Source organism: Haliotis rubra, unplaced genomic scaffold, assembly GCF_003918875.1.
Source record: "Haliotis rubra isolate DU_JTF1 unplaced genomic scaffold, ASM391887v1 Scf110, whole genome shotgun sequence".
NCBI lineage: Eukaryota > Metazoa > Mollusca > Gastropoda > Lepetellida > Haliotidae > Haliotis > Haliotis rubra.
The window spans coordinates 1,575,234-1,598,881 of NW_025765004.1; the positions used below are offsets into that span (position 1 = coordinate 1,575,234).

The window sequence follows — 23,648 nt, forward strand, 5'->3', positions numbered from 1 at the left end:
GAGTTTCTACCAGTTGAATTGGAAAATGTACTGGTAGAATCTCCGATTCAACCAGTAGAGACTACGATTACAATCTCTACTAGTACGATTCTGCCAGATCGCAGTCTCTACCCTGACATATACTTGCATTGGGATATGTGCATTTGATGATGTACGAGAGCAACAGCCATATAGAAAAATGAGGTTATACATCTGCATGTTCCAGTCGGGATTTGTTTAACATATGAACACATGTACATAACTTAGTATGTGTAACAAAACACATATGTTACAGAAATACATTTTCAGTGTGTTTCTTTTAGTGGAGTTCTCCAAACCAACTGCTTAGAACAAACCAAAACACAAATGATAACAATGAATTTTTTTGCAAGTTCATCAAAGTTAAATTTAGTTAGAAACACTAATGTGTCTTTATGAAGAATTCACAAAGATGGGAAAAACAAACAATAAAAGGCATACGAGTGCAGCCACCATTACAAAAACTCAACAACAGCATGCCCAGCATGAATGGAAAACCTCTTCTCTCTGCAAAATATCCTGAAAAAAACAAATAAAAAGAATCAGAATCAAATCCATTTACAGGTAATCAGCATGTATCCAAGAAACATGAGTGAAAAGTGGAACAGTAAATGTTTTGCAAAGCATTTAAGAACAATACATTAGGCCACATAAAATATGTTGTGGTTCCAATTACGCCTCTTTAAAATCTAGGGTAGGTAGGCAGGTAAGATTTTTTAAAACATTTTTTTAGAAGTAAAGTACAAACTAATAACACATTTATCAATGTGTATTGTTTATTCAATCAAGCTTGCAGCCATCATGTCGACTTTCTCTATCAGAAAGACCAATGTGCTGGGGAAAGAACAATTTTATTTCATTTGATACTGCTTTAAGAAAATAGGGTTGGCACCAGAATTCAAGGGTAGGTCGGGTAATCGCAACCACAACATATTTTTTTTAGGCCTGGTTGCAAGACTGCACCTTGTGCTGACTGGCTTTCTCAAGTGATTGTCTCAGGTAGCTGATATGTACTAAAACATACAGACTTATTTGTTTGAATGGTTTTGCAGTGATTCATGTGATAATCTCTTGACATGGTAACTGTAGTAAGTTAAGTACACACCTGTGCAGTTGACTCTATGTCATGACCAAGAGTGAAGATCTCCAGTGTCCCCCTGACATGACTGTGGGGCCTTCAACATGCTAGCATGCAAAATATGGTGCTGCTCTGGCTGCACACGATGCACCACCAAAACATACAGGTAGTTACACAACCTCAGTCCTTCACTGAAGAAAGTAAAACGGAAGCTGGATGTTGGTTCCACTCTCAGTAAGTTGACCACAATACCTATGAAAGCATCCTCATTAGGAATGGCTTTAATATACTGACTCTCCACAACAACTCTGTCCACCACATCCCGAGACAACACATAGCCTGTCCCACTAGCATAAGGGGGGTAATGGTCAGGAGAATAGTCAGACTTGGAAACTGACCACTTGCTACTCACACTGCGTACCACCTTCCTTTTTTGTAGTTTGTGAAAAATATTGCCCACATACAGATTTGTTTTGATGGTGTTACTATGCTGAAGGAAGTCATACAACTGTAGCGTGTTAACAAAACAGTCATCATCTGTCTTAAGTGTGTACTGTGTAGGACATAGCCTGCTGACCCAGTTAAGTCCATGCAGCACCTTCAGTGTAAGATTGCGATATGAATCTATGTATGTTCCCCTGAGAATGTCCTGGAAGTTGTCAGCCTCTTCTTCTACTGCAGAATCAATGTAAGAGAGGGATGTCTGGCCTATCAGAAACACACACTGCCATTCCCCCTTCTGGTATCCTGTTGCTGATGCATTACACCATGTCTGGCGAATCTGACTCCTCTGATCCAAGTGATCTGGTGATGATGTGATGATGATAGTCAATAGTGATGTGTTCCTCTGACACTTTGGACTGGTACTGAACACATCATAAAAGTTTGAAGGAATTCCACAACACCTTTCTGTGAGAGTTACTACCTGTATGGAAATGGAGAGTATTTTCATTCCCCGCCACCTTCTTCCACATTATGTAGTCTATAGTTTCCTGAGGTTTTGGACTGATATTTGACTTTGTGATTGCTATGAGTATTTTTGTGAGGAATCTCTAGTGGTAGATGAGCCTGACTTTCGCTAGACGCAGCCATCTTCAAATGTCTGTCCACATAGGTGAGTAGAAATGTGTACAGCAGAATAAATGCTAGCACAATGATTATAACAGTGTATACACTGGCCTGCAAAATAACCTTTGCAGACAGGCGACGAGGCTTCATTGCATTCAAGACAACCACTTGGATGAGAACTTGTGAGCTGGACCTCTCATCCACCTTCTTTACCAAGTTGTGGTACCAGTCTCGTGCACCTTCCAGTACCATGTTGACAACATTTAGGGCCCAGTTAGCATCTGAAACAACATATCAGTAATCTCTTATAATCTAGTCAGCTGAACAAAAATATTGCATGTATATCATGGCAGTGTTTATGCAGGAGCCACAACTTTTGTTGCCACACACTTATATTAGATTCAACTTTAAGCCATTTTCACAACATGCCATCATTATTTCCAGTTGCTGATCATGATGCATGTAGCAAACATTACTGATACAAAGTATTATTTATACAATCATTTGTTCTCCTTGGACCTTTTTCTGAGAAACAGATGTTAAACTGACTGACTGAGTTTAGTTTTATTTTAGCAATATTCCAGCAATATCATTTGTCCTCTTAACACATTGTGCCCATGTGGGGAATCGAACCCGGTCTTCGCGCGTGAAGGGCCAACGCTTTAACCACTAGGCTACCCCACCACCCCGGATGTTAAAAGATTATACCAGGTTTGATGTGGCTTATGTATTAGCTTGCAGCCTTGTTGTATCGCAGTACTTGATATATCCGTGATCGGAAATTAAATTGTGAACTAATAAGGCCTATTTTATTATGAAATCTGATCAACATGACATTTATTGATTTAATCAACCTATATGTGAAAAAAGTATTATTCTAACTTTGATAGTTTTTCAACGAAAGTCATAAGATGAACAAAGCTGATTATTCTTAACCAAGGGAGAGAACTCCATCGTAACGCAGTATTGCTATTTTCTTAATATGGCACGCTAGAGCTGTGTATCGTGGCCTAAGTGGCGAGACGATATATCCCGATACTAGTTTAATGAGGCGAGATGATATATCATGAAAGTATTGGCAAGGAACCTGCGAGACGATTATCATCACGATACAGTGATGGCGATATGATACTTATCCCGATACTTTACAATCCTAAAAACAGGACATATATGATAGATAAAATGACCGAATGACACACACTTAAAAGGCTGTTCATGTAATAAAGTTTCAGCATTTAATGCTTAAGAAAGTACAATCAAACATATTCAGTATGTCTTGCTCTAGGTTTCCCTTGGAAAGTTGTGTTTCTGCACCAATGCTTGCACAGGCAATGTATGCAGTAATTTATACCAGAATCACTGCAAAAAACTCATAAGTATGCTTTCTAAATTTTATCTTCTCTTTCTTAACAAAGCTAAGACATTGTTCATAGTTGTTAATAAATGGTGTTTTTTGTCAAACAACTAAAACATGTTTCAATTACTTAAAGACAAGTCTTTACAGTTCACAGAGATTGTTCACATGCTTTCACTGATACACTAACTCCTTTGTTCATGTAACAAAGATGGCAGACACAAACAAATTCCTTTAAGGTTCAGTTTGTTTTTAAAATTCAGAAAAATTTCAAAGAGACTCCCTTCCTATTACTTATGCAATACTCCCTACAACTTTAAGTAATATTTAAGTTGTATCGGGATATATCGTCTCTTGTGGCGATACATCGATGTATCATGGACCCTCGCGATATAAATATCCTGATATATTGCCTAAACGTGTTTTGTATCGATGCACTCGTATCGCGTAGTTGACGATGCAAACATCGATACTATCGATGAATCGTTACACCACTATGGCACGCAGTACAAGCAAATGACACTAACAAACATTGACTTAAGACAAGTAACGGATCTAAATAGTTTTTATATTAAAATTTATTTAGGGATTTTGTTAAGATTGGTAATATCATCATGTTTTTAACCAAAGCTTAGCAATGACGAAACGAAATCAGTTTTCGCCGCCTTAAACGTGCCATACAATTTGCTGCTGTGTGCAGGGTGAATTTGCACATTACGCCACTTCCTGATATAGTTTAGGACAGAAAATATGCAAATTACTTTATAGTTGTCGCAGGATTACCCTTGGCAAAGTATTTTTGTATTCGTGCAAGATGCATTGGCGGCAGGGGTCATACTAGTTTCAAAATGTTCCAGAGTGAGTGAGTGAGTTTAGTTTTATGCCACACTCAGCAATATTCCAGCTATATGGCGGCAAAATGTTCAAGTAGTTACTGCAAAGATGAATACTTCTATGATTAGACATAACATTCCAATGAAATTAATGACTCTTTCTGGGATTGGGATAGAGAACTTTGACAATGGGCCCATTTTCAGGATTATTAGCCATTTTCTGAATTTAGAATGGGCCCAAACCCTAATAGTAAATCAAATAGTAAACTTCAAAAGTTTAATGGTGAAAAATGGCCCATGGCCCTTGCCTTTCCCAATCCCTGCTCTTTCATGAGCGAAGCTATTTTTTTAACTGTTAACGTAATTTGCATATGTAAGCAGCCGATGCGTGGCATGGTGTTTCTGCTTTTCCGACATTTTCACATGCAGTGAATCAATGAATGCCGCGATACAATGAGGTCAGAGTATACATGGTATGTAGCATGGAGTGCAGTAAACAGGTGGCAATGCAACAGAGGAACAATGGTCATCTGAGTACTATGTTTCTTTGCTCAACATAGTACACAGGTTGAAATGAAATTTTACCAACACTGACATTATTCTTGCATTGGAGGTGTACATTTCATGAAACTACTCAGATTAAGCAACAACTCTTTCAACTAATATTAAGGACGGTTGTTTAATTGGCAATGGGGGAATCCAAACACTAAGGATCTTTTGGGGTGTTTGATCTTAAGAAGATCCACTTATCTTAGGACAGTTTTAACCTAACCTTTCCCCAACTATCTAAGTCCTAAGCAAGATTAATGAAACTACAGCACTACATGCTTCCCCATGGAAAGGAGCAGTCTTCAAAGTAGTCACAGGTTCAAAGGCAATATACCTGGATTTATCTTATTAGTGAGTGAGTGAATTTGGCTTCCCAGAAATGGGCTTCACACATTGTACCCATGTAGGGATAGATTTATCTTATGACAATAACAATACTGTCAATAGTAAGTATTGCAAGTGAGTCCTGTGTTATGAATTGTTTTTCTACGTTTGATATATTTACTTAAAATTCAGAACAAATAACGTTAACTAATAACATTCCACATGATAACATAAGAGAAAACCTTCAGAATAACACATAATATAATTTGCAAACCGCAAACGTGAATCGTGACCTACTTAGACTGTATTCTGCCGTTTATCCAAGTGATCGCTAAACTCTGGTTGTCTCGGGGCGTGATGATATGAGCTTCGTCTGGCTGTGAATAACTCGCGTTATCCACAGCCAGTAAAAGAAATCCACATTTTGTCTTACAGCATCCAACTGAGACCAAATAACAATACGCCACATAACACCCAGTCACCTTTACATCAATCCCACAATTCCGTGTGGAGGTGTGTGTTCAGGTCAAGGACGATTGAGGTCACGGGTGAGTCTAAAATCCAAAGCTTGTCGCAGCAAGCGCCAACCGGCGAAGGCGACCTCAAAAGCACCAAACTCAACAACAACAGCAAGCTACTTTCCGCATTTGTAAAAGCGGTTTAGGAATCACTAAGTACAGCTGATTGTGGAATTTGTTATGTCATCAAAGCCATTACCTTACGAGGCTTATATTTACACAATAATAGCACTTATGACAATTATGAGTGCTGAACCCTAACGGATTATGCACCAGTAAAATATGCATGCCTTTGGTCATGATAAATTTACGTTACAAGCACAATATATGTGAGACATTTATAGCTTTTAAAAAACATATATATATTAGTTTCCATTTATAATTCATTTAGTCCTAAATATTACGAAACCAAGCTTGGTCATATTTAACCTGCTCCCTCGACCGTGACGGGGACTGGGCTACTGTCCACCTTGGCAGAATTTCTTCGGTGATCGGAAAAAAAGTAACAGCAAAAAAAGTAACAGATTTTGCTAGGAAAAAAAGAAACACTTTTTCAGTTGTTTGTGTTTTATTTATTAACAAAGTATAACAAAACAATTACAAACACATTTTTTGCATCCATAAGCAATGTTCTCAGTTCTAACTAAATGTTCTTATTGAGTCTAATGTTCTGGCGAACCCCAGGAATTCGGAGATGGACAGGCTGCCGGCTGCATAGTGTGCACACAAGGTCTTTGGTCTACGCTGGAGTGACTCCATATTCTTCTTTCTCCTTGTTTGGGGCATAACCCCAAGGGTTAAAATCAGGGACAACAATCTCAACATTCAACTCATTCAGTTTATCTACAATTGCCTGAAACAATATCTGGGCTACTGTCCACACTGGCAGAATGTCTTCAACCTAAACAGTGGGACATTAGGAAGGGTGGGTGCCCATCACATGCCGTTATATGAAAATATCCCCGGTAGTTCTTGTCTAATTGTAATAAAGTAGACCAGCAATGTAGGCTTTTCGGATTTTGTAATGCCTGGTGAGGTGAGGTGAAATTGGGTTTAACGTCGTGCTTGAGAATATTTCGCTCATATGACGACGTGCATGCGTGTGTATGTGTATGTGTGGCTGCTTGTACTAGCCCAGACTTTAAGCTGGTTTTATAGTGCTGGCCCACTGAGATACCATGCCGCAGTGAAGCATGAATACCCCACCCAGACACATTATACTGACTACGAGCCGACCAGTCCTTGTTGTACCCATTAATGCCGAGCGCCAGGCAGGGGCCATCAAGAACCATTTTTTTTAGTCTTTTGGTATGACGTGGTCGGGGATCGAACCCGCGACCTTCCGCTCTCCGGGCGGACGCTTTAACCACTACACCACGGAGGCGGTCTGTGATGCCTGGATGGTATAGTGACTGATCCAATTTGATCCTATTTCTGTGTTTTTACCTCGATATTTAATCATGTCAGGTAAAAATATGATGTCTCTTATCTATGATATTAAAAACACACATGTGATCTATTTGAATCCGTAAACTAAACAACCCCACTTTGCCACTGCTAGAAAAATCTGAAAAATTACTTAGGTAAATAGGTATATACAGTTTTTAACTTTAGTAAACAGCAAATGCTTATACGTATATGTATTTCTTATGCAGCGAAGAAGTTCCGTTCGTATCCTCAAAACAGTGTCGGCCCATAATTTATTCAGGCAACTGTAATTGCATGTGATATAGCGATTACTACTCCCTTGTTGTAACCCATGTTAGGTGGTATAAACCTACACATGGTATTTGTCATCATTCACTTGATGGTCAGTTAATGAATTTACGGTACCGAATTTATAACAGGTATAATTAGTGGTAACACAGACTACCCGACAAAGGTTCCCATTTGGCATTTCCCGTGTCTGGAGTAAATACTCAACATTATATATTAAGGTCTGATGTGGCACATGTATTACATCTTAGGTAATATGCGCATGGAAGTGCAGCAAGAGGAATTATCAGCTGAGTTACAAAACAAACATGGATCAAAGGATTAACCGATAACACGCTGATTGATTAATTGCGTTTATCTTGCACAGCGGATTTGTCAAAAGGTATTTATGTATGTAGTTTTACTAATCTATACACCCGTGAAGGTCAGGGTTAGAATATTGATCTTCAGTAACCCATGCTTGTCGTAAGAGGCGACTAACGGGATCGGGTGGTCAGGCTCGCTGACTTGGTTGACATATGTCATCGGTTCCCAATTGCGCAGATCGATGCTCATGATGTTGATCACTTGATTGTCTGGTCCAGACTCGATTATTTACAGACCGGCGCCATATAGCGGGAATATTGCTGAGTGCGGCGTAAAACTAAACTCACTCACTAACTACTGTTCTATACTGAATACACCCTGTCGAAAAGTGCCTGTGTAAAAACAACACCCTTCCTTCAATGGATTAACCGTCAATACGTTGATTGCTCATTATTGGCAAATTAAGTCACACCATGCAATTAGTTGCCAGGTGAGCTATCTTGGCTGACTATACACCAATGTGAAAAACCTGAAGCAGTCACGTGATCAGTTGAGAAACTACCATTAGTTAAAACGATATATCACTTTTTCACACTTTAGATTGTTGAAAGACACGTGACATGGAACGGGATTCTTTGTCAGTTGCAGGTCATTAACGACTGTGCTAAAAAGTTGCACCAATGGTGAATTGTCTAAGAAGTCTCAAATATCGTCACCGACAAAACATTAGAAACCATGTGCAAACAGTTCATATTACCAGTATTTGATTATTGCAGTCATATATGGGATAATTGTACTACACAGCAAGCAGATGTACTTAAAAAGCTCAATCTTGATGCCTTTAGAACCGTGTGTGGTGCTGTTCGTGGTACCAGCCATCATCAAATAAACAAAGAAACTAATTGTCACATGATGTGTCATAAACGATACGTTCTATAAATGGTCAATAATACTATGTTTTACAAAATGGACACTAAGCGATTAAAGAAAGCTTGGGGAATGTTGTTCCATTTCTGAACCAACGCTTGTCCCAATTCAGCTAACGTCGATGGCTGATTCTGGGCTTGATGTAAACGTCTCTCCATTTCATCCCAAGCCTGCTCGATAAGGGACAGGTCCGGAGAAACAGCTGGCCAGGGGTATACCGGTATGCTCTGTTGTCTCAGGAAATCTGTCACAACACGATCGCCATGTGGACGGGCATTATCTTGCTGAAGCGTGAAGTTACGTCTCTGTCCCTGAATGAACGGCTGCACATGTGGCCCAAGGATCTCATCCCTGTATCGCAGACCTGTCGTAAGGGAACAAAACACCATTCCAATCTTGTCTCCTGTACCGTAGATGCTCTGAACCAGGGGAGACGCGTGCCTGTCGGTGACGTTAGAGCAAAATTGGAATGTATTGCAGGCCGTCGGACCGGATGTTGTGCTCCCTCAGTGGGTTTCATACAGTCCTGGAACTGATTGGACATAAGCCAGGAATGGTCCGAGCAGTCAAACTGGCAGTCTAGAATCGATTCCTTAGATGGGTTAGCCTAATGTGGTTGTCTTGCTGACGTCACGTCACGCGTGGACAGCCGGTCTGAGGCAAAACTCTCGTGTAGAGATACGATCGTGTTCGATGGACACCAAAATGTCTGGCCACTTCATTTTGGGCCATTCCAGTTTCCAGCATACTTTCTGTAAGCGGTGGCATGGCGTACGCGCAGAATACGTTGAGATTAACGTGTTTTCCACAACATTCAGAGGCTAGAGTGAGTGAGTGAATTTGGTTTTACACCGCTTTAAGCAATATTCAAGCAATATCACAGCAGGGGGACACCAGAAAAAGCATGCAAAAAGTGAGTTCAAGTTCACGTGCCACGCACGATACATGACATCAAATTTCATGCAAAGTGCTTTGCTACATTTTATTTGGGTGCTTTTCAAACTGCTACATTTTATGCAATTTTATGTTATGCAGTTATTTTTACGTTATTATCATAACTTTTTTCAAAACCCATGTGCCGCCTTTCTCACCACAATAAAGGTTTTGTCTTCTGTTCAATTTTATGTTATTACATGGAAAGACAGTTACTTTTTATTATACAGATGTATTCTCTTCTGTTATTATCATGGATCATAACCTAGGAAATATTGGCAAATTTTCAACACTATAAAATCCATGTACTGCCACGCATGGAAAGACAAATGCAACACTATAAAGATGTCTCACCACAATAACAGGTATATACAGATGTCTTCTGTTTAACTTTATTACTGGAAAGACACAAACTATAAATGTATTCTTACTGTGGAAAGACGAATTATTACATGGAAAGACAAATGTTTCAACACTATACAGATGTATTCTCTTCTGTTTAACTGCCACGAATTATTACATGGAAAGACAAATGTTTCAACACTATACAGATGTACTCTCTTCTGTTTAACTGCCACGAATTATTACATGGAAAGACAAATGTTTCAACACTATACAGATGTACTCTCTTCTGTTTAACTGCCACGAATTATTACATGGAAAGACAAATGTTTCATGTTCAAAGTATGGTGATGATCAACAGTCCACAAGATCAGCACACCTGGCATTGTCAATGAGCCATGACACAAGAGGGGGTTCACAAGTAAGTTCACATAGTCATTAGCGAGTGTTTCCATTTCGTGCTTTGATGCAGGCCTTGGCAACTTCACCTCTTTAAGACCACTAAACGTACACGTAAGTCCTGGGGAGACAAAGTCCATATTCAAGGGACGATAAAGTTCCTGTAGCATTGTAGGAGGATTTGGAGGACAAGTCACTCCATTTCATACGTTGTGTGCAGTGGGTGACCAGATGGTGGCCACATTGAATACGTCCAAACACCTAGTTGCGGGTACAGCAACGTGCAGTGAACTTGGACAAAGTACTGTGACTATGTGTCTCCAGTCCACCCAGCTGTGAATGGGTAATCGTTAGGATGAGAAAGCCACAATAACTCGGTGTACCTAGTGGCAGCAAGAGTTGTATACTCCCCAAGGAGTTGAAATTGAAAATACGATGTGCCATTGAGATGGACATCCAATAATCGAGGGAAAAAATACCAGTGCCTTGAGCATGCAATAGTTGCGTGGATATGTGCGCTATATTAATATCCTATATTAATAATAATAATAATGATGAGTGTCTAGTTGTCTGGCCTTTCAAAGTGAACATTACTGGCTATTTTCCTCTATTTGTGCCATGCTTCTTGCAGATTTTACACAAGATGGCTGTGTTTCAACACACTCTTGTTTGGCACAAATCCAACAATTCATCTCAAATTCCATGTGAAAATCACTTGTGCCTCTGAATATTTACTGAACATCATTGTAAACGCACGTCTAAAATTGTCAATATTTTCATCAAGATGGATTTCAGCAGGACAATGATCAATGAATATAACTCACATGAAGTCGAAGGGCATGTCCAGTTGAAAAAATGCTTTAGAAACAAATTCCTGTCCACAGTATGACTCTTAATTCCAAAATGCATCAACATGCAGCCACGCCATGAAAAAAGCGCGAATTTCATTCTGAAATCATACTGACTGTGACATTAAAAGCAGGTGTATGAGAACCGATTCTCATTGCTTCACTAACGATTGTGAAACGAGGACAGAGATGCCTCACGAAAGAGAACGTGCACTAGGCATGATTCAGGTTGGCACCAGCAGCAGGGATATTGCTCGACAACTTGGACTTGGCCACTCCACCATCGTTAGGCTTCATAGACGACATCAGTCAACAGGCAGCACCCGTGACCTTCAATGACCTTGGCAACAACGTGTTACGACGCTCCATCAGGATCGCCATATTGACCTTGTCCATATCAGTGATTGAACACTGCCGACTGCCAGGACTGCTGCACTAGTTCAAGGTTGACGTGGGGGTCATCAGCGCTGACCCCATGCGACGCTGTCTACACGTTACAGGGCTCCATGCTCGACGTCCTTACGTTGGACCAATTCTGACTTACAGACACCATAATGAGCGTATACAATGGGCTAGCAGGCATTTTCAGTAAAGGTTACAACAATGGCATGGTGTGGTAGTCACTGACGAGTCACGCTTTTATCTACTTATTTGCTGACGGCCGATTACGTGTTTGACGTAGACGTGGTGAACGTAATGCTGATGGGTGTGTGGTTCAGACAGACCTTTGGGTGGTGGAAGTGTCATGGTCTGGGGTGAATAAATTACAATCACAGGACGCCTTTATGTCTGTCAAGGGAGAGTTAATGCCCTTTATTACCGTGAGCAGATTCTTCAGAAGCGTATCGTATCAATCACCACCAAGATGTCCATACTTTTCAACAGGACAACGCACGGGCACACACAACAAGACTTTCCATGCAGTATCTGGCTCAGCAACACATCCAGGTTATTCATTGGCCAGCACAGTCGCCAGATGTATCCCCCATCGAGCACTTGTGGGACAAAATTGGTCAAAGTCTTTCGCGGCGACAACAGATGCGAAACATCTGGGAACTTGAGGCTGCACTAGTGCAGAAGTGGAATGCCATCCTCAAGAACTCTATTCGGATGCTTATTGACTCAATGAGGAGACGTTGAACTGCATGTGTCAATGCAAATGGCGGTCACACGCGATATTGACTTTTCGATTTGATCCCCACGTGTGTTTAATCCTTTCTGACTGTGGAACATTTCAATGAATGAGCGTCTTTTCTGTGTTGTTGTTTTTGTCAGTCGTCCATCTGTTATTATCCACTCAAAAATATCAATTCCATACACATGCTTTTAATAATCTGAACTTTCATAAGTGGTGCGTTTTCAATGATGTTCAGTATATATATATAGTTTGATACAGTCCATGTGAACTAGATTATGATCAGTTCTGTGCCAATAATGAGGCTAGATGCAAATGTGCAAACACTCAAAGAACATTCTTTTTCCTCATTCATTATAATTTGTAGGAAAAACATAAGAGTTGTGATAAAGGATTTTTTTAATTTTAAGTTTGCATGACAGATTTGGATGAGAGGCTGGTCACATGACCATAAAACTGATGTTCACATATTTGAAATCAGTTCTAAATGATCAGACATGTCAGCAATGATAACAAAAACCCCACCTAACTGCCACCCTATCAGTGGAAACAATTTTAAAAACTCTCCTGCTGCATTGCCCTTGATTTTACCTTTGCACCAAACATCTCTGATGCCTTACACTTTAATTATCATCCCCTCAGAAACAGGAAGCTGAAACTTCATGTTGAGTTAGAATAATGACAAGCTACTTTATAGATGACAACTTTTTTGTTACATTATGATATGACGTTTCGGTATAGATTCGTATGCTGAGGTCAAGCAAGTGTGCCTTTATTGTTACTCACCAAAGTCTAAAATGCCAATCAAACAGATCATTCACGTTAAGCAAGTTAAAAAGGAGATAGTGCTTACCATGCAAAGAATTTAATTTTGAGAAAATTAAGGAGTGCAGAGATAAAGTCAATGTCAAAATTTCACACCTGGTAAAAACCTGAAGAAATATATTGAGCCCCGTAACTAACTACACATATACCAAAATTCATTCGATTTTGAACAAAACCGACTGTGTAAGGTCATTGAAACATTTTGCAGATTCATATGCCATGAACAAATCTGGGTGTCATTACTGGTATTAAAAAAGAATGTGTAGTTTGTGTCCTTTGGTCAAATGGTTTCTGAGGAGATATCTTTACAAGTGACAATGGACAAGCAAGACACAGCATAAGCTCATTTGACACAGTCAGGTGAGCTAAACATGTTGGAGACTTGACAGAATGGATGTCCATCAACATGATATGAGAAATGGAAATAATCTGGACATTCACCAGTACCAGTCTCTGCTACCTGTGTTAAACTTCAGAGAACCTCCAGCTTATTTTTCAGCTTTCCCTTCCCATATTTTCTTGAGGTCAACATGTTATTCTCCTTTGCATTATGGTATTACTTCCTGTTAGTTGTAGCCTTGGATACTTTTATTCTATATTGTGTATATATACTGGCCACATAAAGAAACTGTGCACACAGAAAATGTAGATATAGGCACACAGCGTCTTTATACATAAATACAGGTGTGAACATAGCAAGTATTGGAGACAATCAAACGCTCATGCACGTGTCAGGCGACGTGACGTCATTGATAGTGGCCTATGGACTTGCAATGTGTTACTGCACGTGCAGCCCATGCAGCTGCACACAACATGTGAAACTCAGAAATTGCTGTCACTGTCGAAAGCTTGATCTTTGGTCATTCAAACGTTCACAAATTCACATGAGAAGTCACATGCACATCATGCCAAGATTAACATCTGCTCAACGTCATGAAGCCAATGGAATGGTTCGCGCAGGAATGAGCCAACAACAGGTGACAGCACATTTCCAATGCCATCATAACACGATATCTGCATTGGTCAGGCGTTATGGAAACACTAATGATGTCGCCCACCACCCACAGTATGGGTGTCCCCGCCGTAACGACGCCAAGACAGGACAGATGGATTTGGGTGACTCATCTCAGACACAGGTTCAAGACGGCAGTGACCATGTCCAAGACCATTCCCCAGGCTTTCAATGCTCATTCAGTAGCCTCTATGCGTCGTCGATGCACTGCTGTGCTTCACGCACATGGTGGTCATACCCGTTATTGACTTTGTGACTTCATCGTGTGACGCCGTTCTCGATTTTGAACTTCTGACGTCATCGTTACAGATATTGTTCTTGCTCTTTCCCATTTTCTTGTGGTCCGATACTTCAGCTTATAAAGTGTATACATCATTTCGTCTTTTCTGTGTTGTATTCCAATTCTGAAGGAATTTTCTGTGTGCAGTTTCTTTATGTGGCTAGTATAGATTGTATGAGATTGTGGGATGGTTAGATTCAGGATACCAGGTGTGAGAGGAATGGTGTGTTCATGAAGGCTGTCCCGTGATATTGCTGGAATATTGCTAAAAGCGGCATAAAACCAAACTCACTCACTCACTCATGAAGGCTGTGTCCATGTGTCAAGGTATCTTGTTGTCAGTTGGTACTGTTGAATTGTAATATATGGAAATGGAACAAGTGTTGACACTTGTAACCTGAGTTTGTGGAATACATTCTAAAGCATGTTCAGCCAATGTCAAGAATTCTTTGGATTACAATAACCGATTAGGAAGTCACAGTCCTTTACTGAGAGCAAAAACATTCATTAAACAACAAATTAAGAGAAAAAGATGATTTTGTACATATAAAAACATAAATATTCTATATAGGGTCAACTCTTTTTTATCTTCCATGGTATTCTGTCTAAAAGTGCTTTGACAACACTTCCTGGCACCTGCTGATGATGGTTGATAAGTGCCTCTACTGCTTTCTGGACCTGCAACACATACAGTAGTGGGTTATCATCTTACAACAGTTGAATTCACTAACATATTACCTTGTAAATATTCACCAGTTAGGATGACTATAAATGTTACCAGTGTTTACATATCTAACTAGCATATAAATACAAATCCCACTTGGTGGATGAACACAGCCTGTTTCTTCATTCTCACTACCACTATCTCTTTGGACTTGTTTCAGAAGACCCTTATGGTTACTTGGCTGTCATCTTTGTATGACATTCTTGCAGCAGTAAAATCCCTCTCTTGATATCTCAACTGTTTGGATTGTTGTTCTCATGACAATATCCACTGACCTCTGTGCTGGAGAGGCACATCTGTACTTTTCACACATGTGAGCAATCAATCTATACTGAAAGCCATTAAAAACGCAATTGGTATTTGTTGTCCTGGATCTTACAAAAGTTCTATTGAAGATTTTTTCCTGCGATACAGAGGATGTAGGGATAAAAGGCTGTTATTCTGGCCCATTTCGAGTTCGAGTCCCGGAGCATTCCTCTCACATGAACTTTGATACTTAAAACTTAACCTTTGACATTTCTCGTAAACACAACCACATTCATGAAACACTTTGAGAAAATGCCACACTTGACACAAGACGAAAGGAATCAGGTTATCGGTATGGTCAGCCAAGGTGCTTCAGATGTGATGATTGCCAGGCACTTTAATGTGCATCCATCCACTGTAAGTCGACTCAGACAACGTTTTCGGGCTACCGGAAGTGTTGCTAATCGTCCACGACCTGGTGCACCACCTGTGATAACAGCTCGACAAAACCGCAATATCCGAGTTTCACACTTGCGAAATCGGTTCCAAACAGCTGATGATTAGGCAAGGAGGACAATTGGCACAAGTCAACGTCATTTCAGAGCCCAAAAGGTGCAAGGATGCCTTGCTGCCTTCAACATCCGTGTCGTCACCCGTGCCGTGGTCCAACCTTATTGCATCGCCACAGACTTGCCAGACAGCGATGGGCAGCAAATGGGGCCAATCTTGGCAACAGGACATGGCCAGATGTCATTTTGTCAGATGAATCCAGGTTTAACTTATCCTTTGGAGATGGACATCAACAGATTTATCGGCGTAAAGGAGAAAGACTTGCGCCAAACTGTGTCCTTGAACATGATCGTTTTGGAGGGGGTGGTGTCATGATCAGACCACAGACCATCAGAGGCTGCAGACCATCCAACAGCTGTTCCTGAGAAATGTGTGTCTTTCAATGCCCCAAAGACTGCGAGCATGTCTTGCAGCGCACGGTGGACACACACGATATTGACTGCAAGTGACCCCTCCTTTGTGTGATGTCGTTGTTGCGTCACTGATGTTGTTGTTGACTGGACATTTTCAGATGAAATTATTCACAGATGTTCACTTAAAACATATCTGCCAGTTAGGTTTATATATGTTGAAATTAGTGTGAGTAAAGAAAGTATGAATGTCAAATTGCATTTTTAATGGCTTTCAGTATATGAGGCAAGAAAATGCGGCTTCAATGATGAGGGCGAGTCAGTCTCTGAATGTAACCGCTACACCGTTCAACAGGAAGTTACCAAGCTGAACTGATGCTCTGACAGAAAGCTAACTATTGCCTGGTCATATTGTGGATTACAATAGTTGAAACCTCTACTTCAATTGATAGTATATGAATATACGTTTCCACTATGGACTCTACTCAGCAGGCAGGCATTTCTTTGAATATAGTGATGTCCACTAGTAGTAGGGAAGGGGATTCTAGACCATGGAGGTGACAACCATGCCTCTAGGAGCCTCCAAAACCGCTCAATTCAGCTCCCAGCGCCCACTATGTGTTTTAATATTAATAATGTCAAACTGACCCAAAATTACGAGTTGATCATACTTACTGTATGATGTGGTGGTGGTGGAATTGGGTTTAACGTCGTGCTTGAGAATATTTCGCTCATATGACGACGTGCATGCGTGTGTATGTGTGGCTGCTAGTACTAGCTCAGACTTTAAGCTGGTTTTAGAGTGCTGGCCCACTGAGATACCATGCCGCAGTGAAGCATGAATACCCCACCCAGACACATTATACTGACTCCGAGCCGACCAGTCCTTGCTGTACCCATGAATGCCGAACGCCATGCAGGGACCAACAAGTACCATATTTTAACGTCTATTTGGTATGACGTGGTCGGGGATCGAACCCGCAACCTTCCGCTCTCTGGGCAGACGCTCTAACCACTACACCACGGAGGCGGTACTTACTGTATGAATAGACAGCAGTATTGTATTGTATGTTCAACCTTAATAGATTTACAACATGTACAAACGTATCATTCGAATGGTAGAACATACATAGTTAATGTAGAATTGCTTTCTATTTCTGAGGTATTATATGAAAGCTCAGTGAGGTGTTAAAAAAGAAATATATTCTGTATACAAATGTATATTCTCATTTCATGTTTGGCCCAAAAAATTGATATGGAAATTGAACATAGTTTAATTTAATCATTTTATTAATTTTATTTATCTCTCAACAAACTAAATTTGTATAATATTTTCTGTCTTGTATATTCACCGAAATAGTATGTAAGTAGGGTTGAAACAGTACGCTCTTACCACGGTACGGTACGTATTGCGGTACAAGGCCTTCGGTTCGGTCCGTTTCGGTTCGGTATATGAGATATGATCATAATGCAGAAAATTGACAAGAGCCAAACCTTTCATTGTTTAATAACATAGAAAAAACATCCATAATCTTTGTTAATTTGAATGAACAAAACTGTCATTTCATGACAACATAGAAGAATGAAAGTATCACTGGAAACTTGGAGCTCACAGCTGTGTGGCAAAATAGCAAGTAGCCAAGTATGATTAAAAGTCATTAACATCACATCAGCATTTACTGCAGTGAAAAACCAAAAACAACACACAAATCAGATCTTGTCGAATGTGACTTTGTTGATGACATATCATAGATAAATATATTAAACAAATTAACACATCACCATGGTCATAAGACAGTTACAGTTTGTGTGACTGACCATTGTCCTTGCGTACATATTTAACATAATAATTAACATAGGTTCATCACTTTGGGTTACGTGGGAGACGTAGGAGACAGTTTGACAAGTCACCGTTGACTTCCCGTGGTACCTGCCACTTTGGTTGTAAAAACAAAATGTTGGCAATTAATTGTCAAATATGACTTCAATGAGTCAATAACGTGGATCTTGGGGTCAATGGGTGTCTGTTCATGATTGCTGAGAATAATGTGAAATTGGTGCTATCGCGGTGGGCTCGAAAAACGGACCCTTATGAACAAGGTTGTTTAAACGCTCATATAATAGTTGGAAAACTACTTGTTACAAAGGTAAGCGGAAGTGGTACGAGAAAGAGGTGATGTCATTTCACACAAGATCTCTCTGATGTTACTGTAAACAATTTTAATGAATGAAAATGGGATTAAATTTAATCAAATAAAATGAAATCGAGGAAGATCGTTTTATTTTGAGTTTCCTGACATTCCTGACGTTTTCGGATGGCAGTGTTTACTCGCGCTATATAATGCGTTGTGTTGCATCACAGCAAACATCATAAGTACTCGGCTGATGGCGTGTCTTTATGAAAAAGTCGTCTTTCATAAGTTATTACGATGTTCCGCTGTTCGTCTGATTTGAAATAACTGAAAGAGAAACAGAACCCAAATTTGGTATCTGCAGTTGCTGTCTTTGTAAGTAGATGCCTTCAGGCGATCTCGAACTTACTTCCAGGAAAATAGCGGCCGTCAAGCAAAGAAATGCAAAGACTTTGACCAAATGATTCGATTTCAAGACATTTTAGAAAAGGTTTAAAATGATCAATAAAACAACGGTACGAAAACCGAATTTTTGGATTGCATTACGGTACGGTACACCGAACCGAAGTCAAACTACCGCGGTTCTACTAATACCGCAGTATACCGTTTCACCCCTATATGTAAGTGAACATAAAATTTCCCCAATACACCACATCACAGTCCAATTGCTGATAAATACAAAACTGAAATTACACCAGTTTGATCCACTTACCTTTGATGCAAAGGAATCCGGCGTGTCATCTGATGCTGGGTAGAGAGGCTTCCCCAAGTACGTTCTGCCAACAACAGATATACACACTAGTTGAGTCATACACATGACTCTACACAACACTTCACCGGAATATTTCTGGAATATATATTTGCAATATTACAGTCATAATATAGTCATAATTAACAAAAATCAGAAAATAAAATTAATGATGAAAGATTTGGCACAACATAACATCATAAATGGGGAAGGCTACCGGTAAAGGGGCCACATGGTCGATCACAGATTCAGAGATACTGACAGAAACGTGAACCGATGAATAAAACTCTGAAATTTCACGGTCTTTGTTTTTGTGTTTTAATGGTTTAAAAACCCTTATTTGTTACGTGTTGACTGTTGGAATTACAGATTGTTTACAATAAAAGCCTCAAAACTTAAAATATTAAGAAAAATTGTCTTAATTATATTTTTTATTCTTAGATCCATGGTCCTGATGTAAAATTATTGCTTTGATCCTCTTCAGTAAAACAACAATTATGAACTGAAGAAATATTGAAAACAAAATGTAAGTGAAATTTAGTATTAATTTTTTCCTTTCAGGTTTCATTTCACTTGGACAGACTATACAAACCCGGTGATGAATTACTTAGACTTACATATGAAACTTGACAGACTTAATGGATGAGTAGGTTTTGAGCATATATCTCAGATCAATGTAAAGTTTCGCTCATTCACCATACCACGCATACATGTTATTCCAAAACACATGACCCTACACAACACTTCACGGAATATTTCTGGAATATATATTTGCAATATTACAGTCATAATATAGTCATAATTAACAAGAATCAGAAAATAAAATTAATGATGAAAGATTTGGCACAACATAACATCATAAATAGTTTGACGTAACAATGGGCAACATTGTTAAACAAAAATCAAAACATGCCTTAGATCCATGCTGGTAAAACTTTGGCAATTCCAGGAAGATTTCAAGACATCATATTTCACTTGAAGGTGATGTTAATATACAAACTTGACAGACTTAATGGATGAGTAGGTTTGTGATAATGTAAACAAGAAATGTAAATCTATGCCAAATAAGAAGTGGCCATACCTGTTCACCTGAAAGTTCCAACCATTTCCTAACAGAATAATGTTTCATAAACAATTGTGACTTTACCAAATCATGTGCCTAGGAAGTGATTGGGGGTAGCCTAATGGTTAGATGACCAGCTGTGTGAAGCCCATCTGGTGTCCCCGCCCATGATGTTGCTGGAATATTGCTAAAAGCAAACTCAGTCATCAGTCAGTCCAGTTCATAATATTTGATTTAACAAGAAGACAAAGTCATCAATATCCCCCGCAATGGCAAAATACTCTTTATGAATATGTCTTCGAGTTATGTCAAATGTTTTGGTGTGTATATAGAAAAGTGGAAGGAGAGTATTGAAAGGTTTTAAAAGTTTTGCTCCAGAAAGGAGCACTACCACCAGTTTCAGTCTAAGTGAAACTTGTTGCCATGGAAACGCCAAAAAATATTTAATTCAGAATACCAAAACCACCAAAAGGCACCAGTACACCACTAGATCTATCCATGTGCCAAGTTAAGTGAAGAAATATTGAATGGTTTTAAAGTTCTGCTCCGGAAAAGACAAATGTGCATGGACGCACGCACACACACGGACTGACGGAGTCCATTTTAATACCCCCAAAAACGTGTTTCGGGGGATACACATGTGTGGAAGCCACCTACAGAAATACATGTCCTACTGTTGTTTGTTTGTTTGTGGTATGCTAAAATAACTGCATCATATACTGGTAACTATTGTGAGTGTAAGCCATTCACGTTTTGGTTGCTACTCTACAGTCATCAAATATTTCTAATTTCTAATTCAAATGGCAAGGACTATAGCATCAAAATGTTATGACATTATCTGGAGAGAGAAGAGCTTAAAGAGAGGACAAACAATTAAATGTATTGGTGATGAGACGAGGAGACGGTGAGCTATGTCATGTACTGTGATTACCCCAACCATAGACAGGGGAACATTACAACACAAACAGAGAATCTTCAACTTACTTCAATTTTACTGGGAAAAATCCATAAATAGGAACAAGTGGCAGTCTTGTAATTTCATAAAATTTTCTCAACAGAGCTGAAATAGACAAATATATAGCATTATGAAGGGCTGTAGGCCCTCACAGAGGACCTGTTAATGAACATAAAGTTTACCATGAAATTGAAAAGTATTTGAATCTTGTTAATCAGTCAGAAATGGCAGATACAGAAAGTGCCTTTGGTTAAAATAGCTACCTGATTGGTGTCTAAATGCCAAAGCAAATATATTTAGGATAGTAATCATTCTTGATCATTGTTGAAAGAGTTTTTTAAACTAGAAAAGTGTTTGAAGCAGTGAATGCTCAAATTCTTGAGAGGCATTTAGAAGTTGATGAATATATAAGATGAGTATATGGATGGCAACTTCTGAATCACCTGAAGAAGGGGCAAGAAGTAGCCCAGAAACGTTGTGATATGCAATAAACAGAACTTGCCATCCATATACTCGTCTTATATGAATGCTCAAAGTTTCCTACATGAGGTTTTAGTTGACCTCACACCTCACCAATACACTACTATTTTGAAACAGCATACGAACAAAGTTGTGACCATTTCTAACTAAACTGGTTTCCACATTGGATATAACAAAATGTATAAACACATTTCTAATTTTGTACTGCTGAGTATATGTAAGTGAGAACATATTCCGGAATGTTGTGTTCCTCATAACACAGAAGTTCACAACCCAAAGTCTTCTCATTAAGCGAAGGACTTTTAGATGCCATTCAAAGATTTTCGACAGATTAGTGCCAAATCATAGATCAGGGTCATGTTTGTAGACCTTGGTAACATGCAATTTCTCACTGAGCTTGCCGCCACAACCAATAGGAGGTCACTCCATATACCTGTATACAATGAGTGAGTGAGTTTAGGTTTAAGCCACAATCAGCAATATTCCAGCTATATGGCGGCAGTCTGTAAATAATCCATTGATCAACATCATGAGCATCGACCTGCGCAATAGGGAACCGATGACCTGTGTCAACCAAGTCAGTGAGCCTGACCACCCGATCCCGTAAGTCGCCTCTTACAACAAGCATGGGTTACTGAAGGTTCATTCTAAACCACACCTTCACAGGTCACCAGTATACAAGCTGCTCTGGGGCACTTTCAAAGCTCAAGATTTTATGAGCACCTAATATCTGCTTCCACCAATATGCATCAGAAAAATTATTTCCATTTGCAAATTTGTCCCTTGTTGTGATCAGTTGGGCGGCTCCACATACTGTCACCAAAGCCCTACAGCAAGCAAGTGCTGCGTTCACTTTGTTGTGTTAAGTCAGAATCGTGATGCACCTCACAGTCACAGATGTAGGAGCGTATCTATATAATTATGCAAAACAATTAGTGAAGTGCACCGAAAAAATGCATTAGGATGATCTTTTCTTTTTTCAGAATATGTCTGTTTGTGTGCAGTCACTTCATAAGCCTTCACCTGCAGTGTAGCAGAAACTTATATGGAATAATGAGGTGAGCACTGTTAGCTTGGCGTCACTGGCACTTGGCTGCAAACTATGCTTCAGTTGACACATGACATACAGGCCCTTTAAATGCTTTGTTACATGAACTGAAACATTTCAATTATCAATTATCTCTACTGAAACAATGATTAATATAACAGTAATGGCACACAAGTGGTCTAAATATCAATGTTAACAAGCCTTAATCCTCACTTAACCCAACAAAACAAAAACTACCTTGTAAATATGCAAGGATAGCTAATTGTCATCCACTTTTGATTTACGTTAAGGTTCAGGTAAAAATCTCATGTAAATGTTTATTCCAGATATGTTAATAGTTGGTTTACGTCCCCAGATCAGTGTAAATCATGAATACATGATAAGTTAGTACATGTACTGTTCCACAAGATATGTCTACAAGAAGTCAGTGCTTAACCAGGGCCTAGATTTTGGAAGCTCTCTTAGCACTAAGATACTAAGTAGTCATCGTTAGCTTATGTTAATGTATGGCACTTACAACTATCTTAGCGCTAAGAGAGCTTTGAAAATCTAGGCCCATGTAAATTTGTGACTTTCTTCTGTGTTTCTTCCCCGAGACTTTGTATCCAAGCTTGTCCGCAATCATTTATATGTATTAACACTGCATCTCATAAGAGTTTATAACAACTGAATAATAGTACTCCATTAACACAGTACTCCATTAACATGGCATGTATCTGATGCAGTAACAACCACCAGAGACAGGACAAATCAGATTAAACATACTTACATCTTCCCCAGCCAGGAGTTCGGAAGGCTTCCCGACAATTCATTGTGAACATTGGAATGACAGGCTGGCAAGAAATAAATGCAATTATTTAGCATTGT

At 39.4% G+C, this 23,648-nt stretch overlaps 2 protein-coding genes across 3 annotated transcripts in view; both read right to left on the reverse strand.

Moving 5' to 3' along the window:
• Positions 1 to 346: 346 nt before the first annotated feature.
• On the reverse strand, positions 347 to 5,736 carry LOC124286304 (beta-1,3-galactosyltransferase 1-like). Its single transcript, XM_046722666.1, has 3 exons — positions 5,522 to 5,736; positions 1,124 to 2,445; positions 347 to 537 (listed from the first exon to the last, which is right to left on the reverse strand). Exon 2 carries the CDS (start codon positions 2,046 to 2,048, stop codon positions 1,143 to 1,145), a length of 906 nt encoding a protein of 301 aa, XP_046578622.1. The 5' UTR covers positions 2,049 to 2,445; positions 5,522 to 5,736; the 3' UTR covers positions 347 to 537; positions 1,124 to 1,142.
• A 9,200-nt stretch (positions 5,737 to 14,936) lies between these two features.
• LOC124286314 (transmembrane protein 68-like) overlaps positions 14,937 to 23,648 on the reverse strand; it is a 32,586-nt gene continuing 23,874 nt past the window's right edge. Inside the window, exons 6-9 of one of the 2 annotated variants that reach the window (XM_046722678.1) lie at positions 23,551 to 23,614; positions 21,283 to 21,358; positions 19,200 to 19,263; positions 14,937 to 15,143 (exon numbers count right to left, since the gene is read on the reverse strand). In XM_046722678.1, coding sequence (XP_046578634.1) covers positions 15,039 to 15,143; positions 19,200 to 19,263; positions 21,283 to 21,358; positions 23,551 to 23,614 — 309 coding nt within the window. In that variant the 3' untranslated portion in view covers positions 14,937 to 15,038. Of the gene's footprint in view, positions 15,144 to 18,136; positions 18,815 to 19,199; positions 19,264 to 21,282; positions 21,359 to 23,550; positions 23,615 to 23,648 lie in introns of those variants that run through there. The other variant, XM_046722686.1, reaches the window with a different exon arrangement.

Coding starts and splice junctions, on each gene's coding strand:
- LOC124286304 (XM_046722666.1), bottom strand. CDS start 2,048: ATGAAAATACTCTCCATTTCCATACAGGTAGTAACTCTCACAGAAAGG.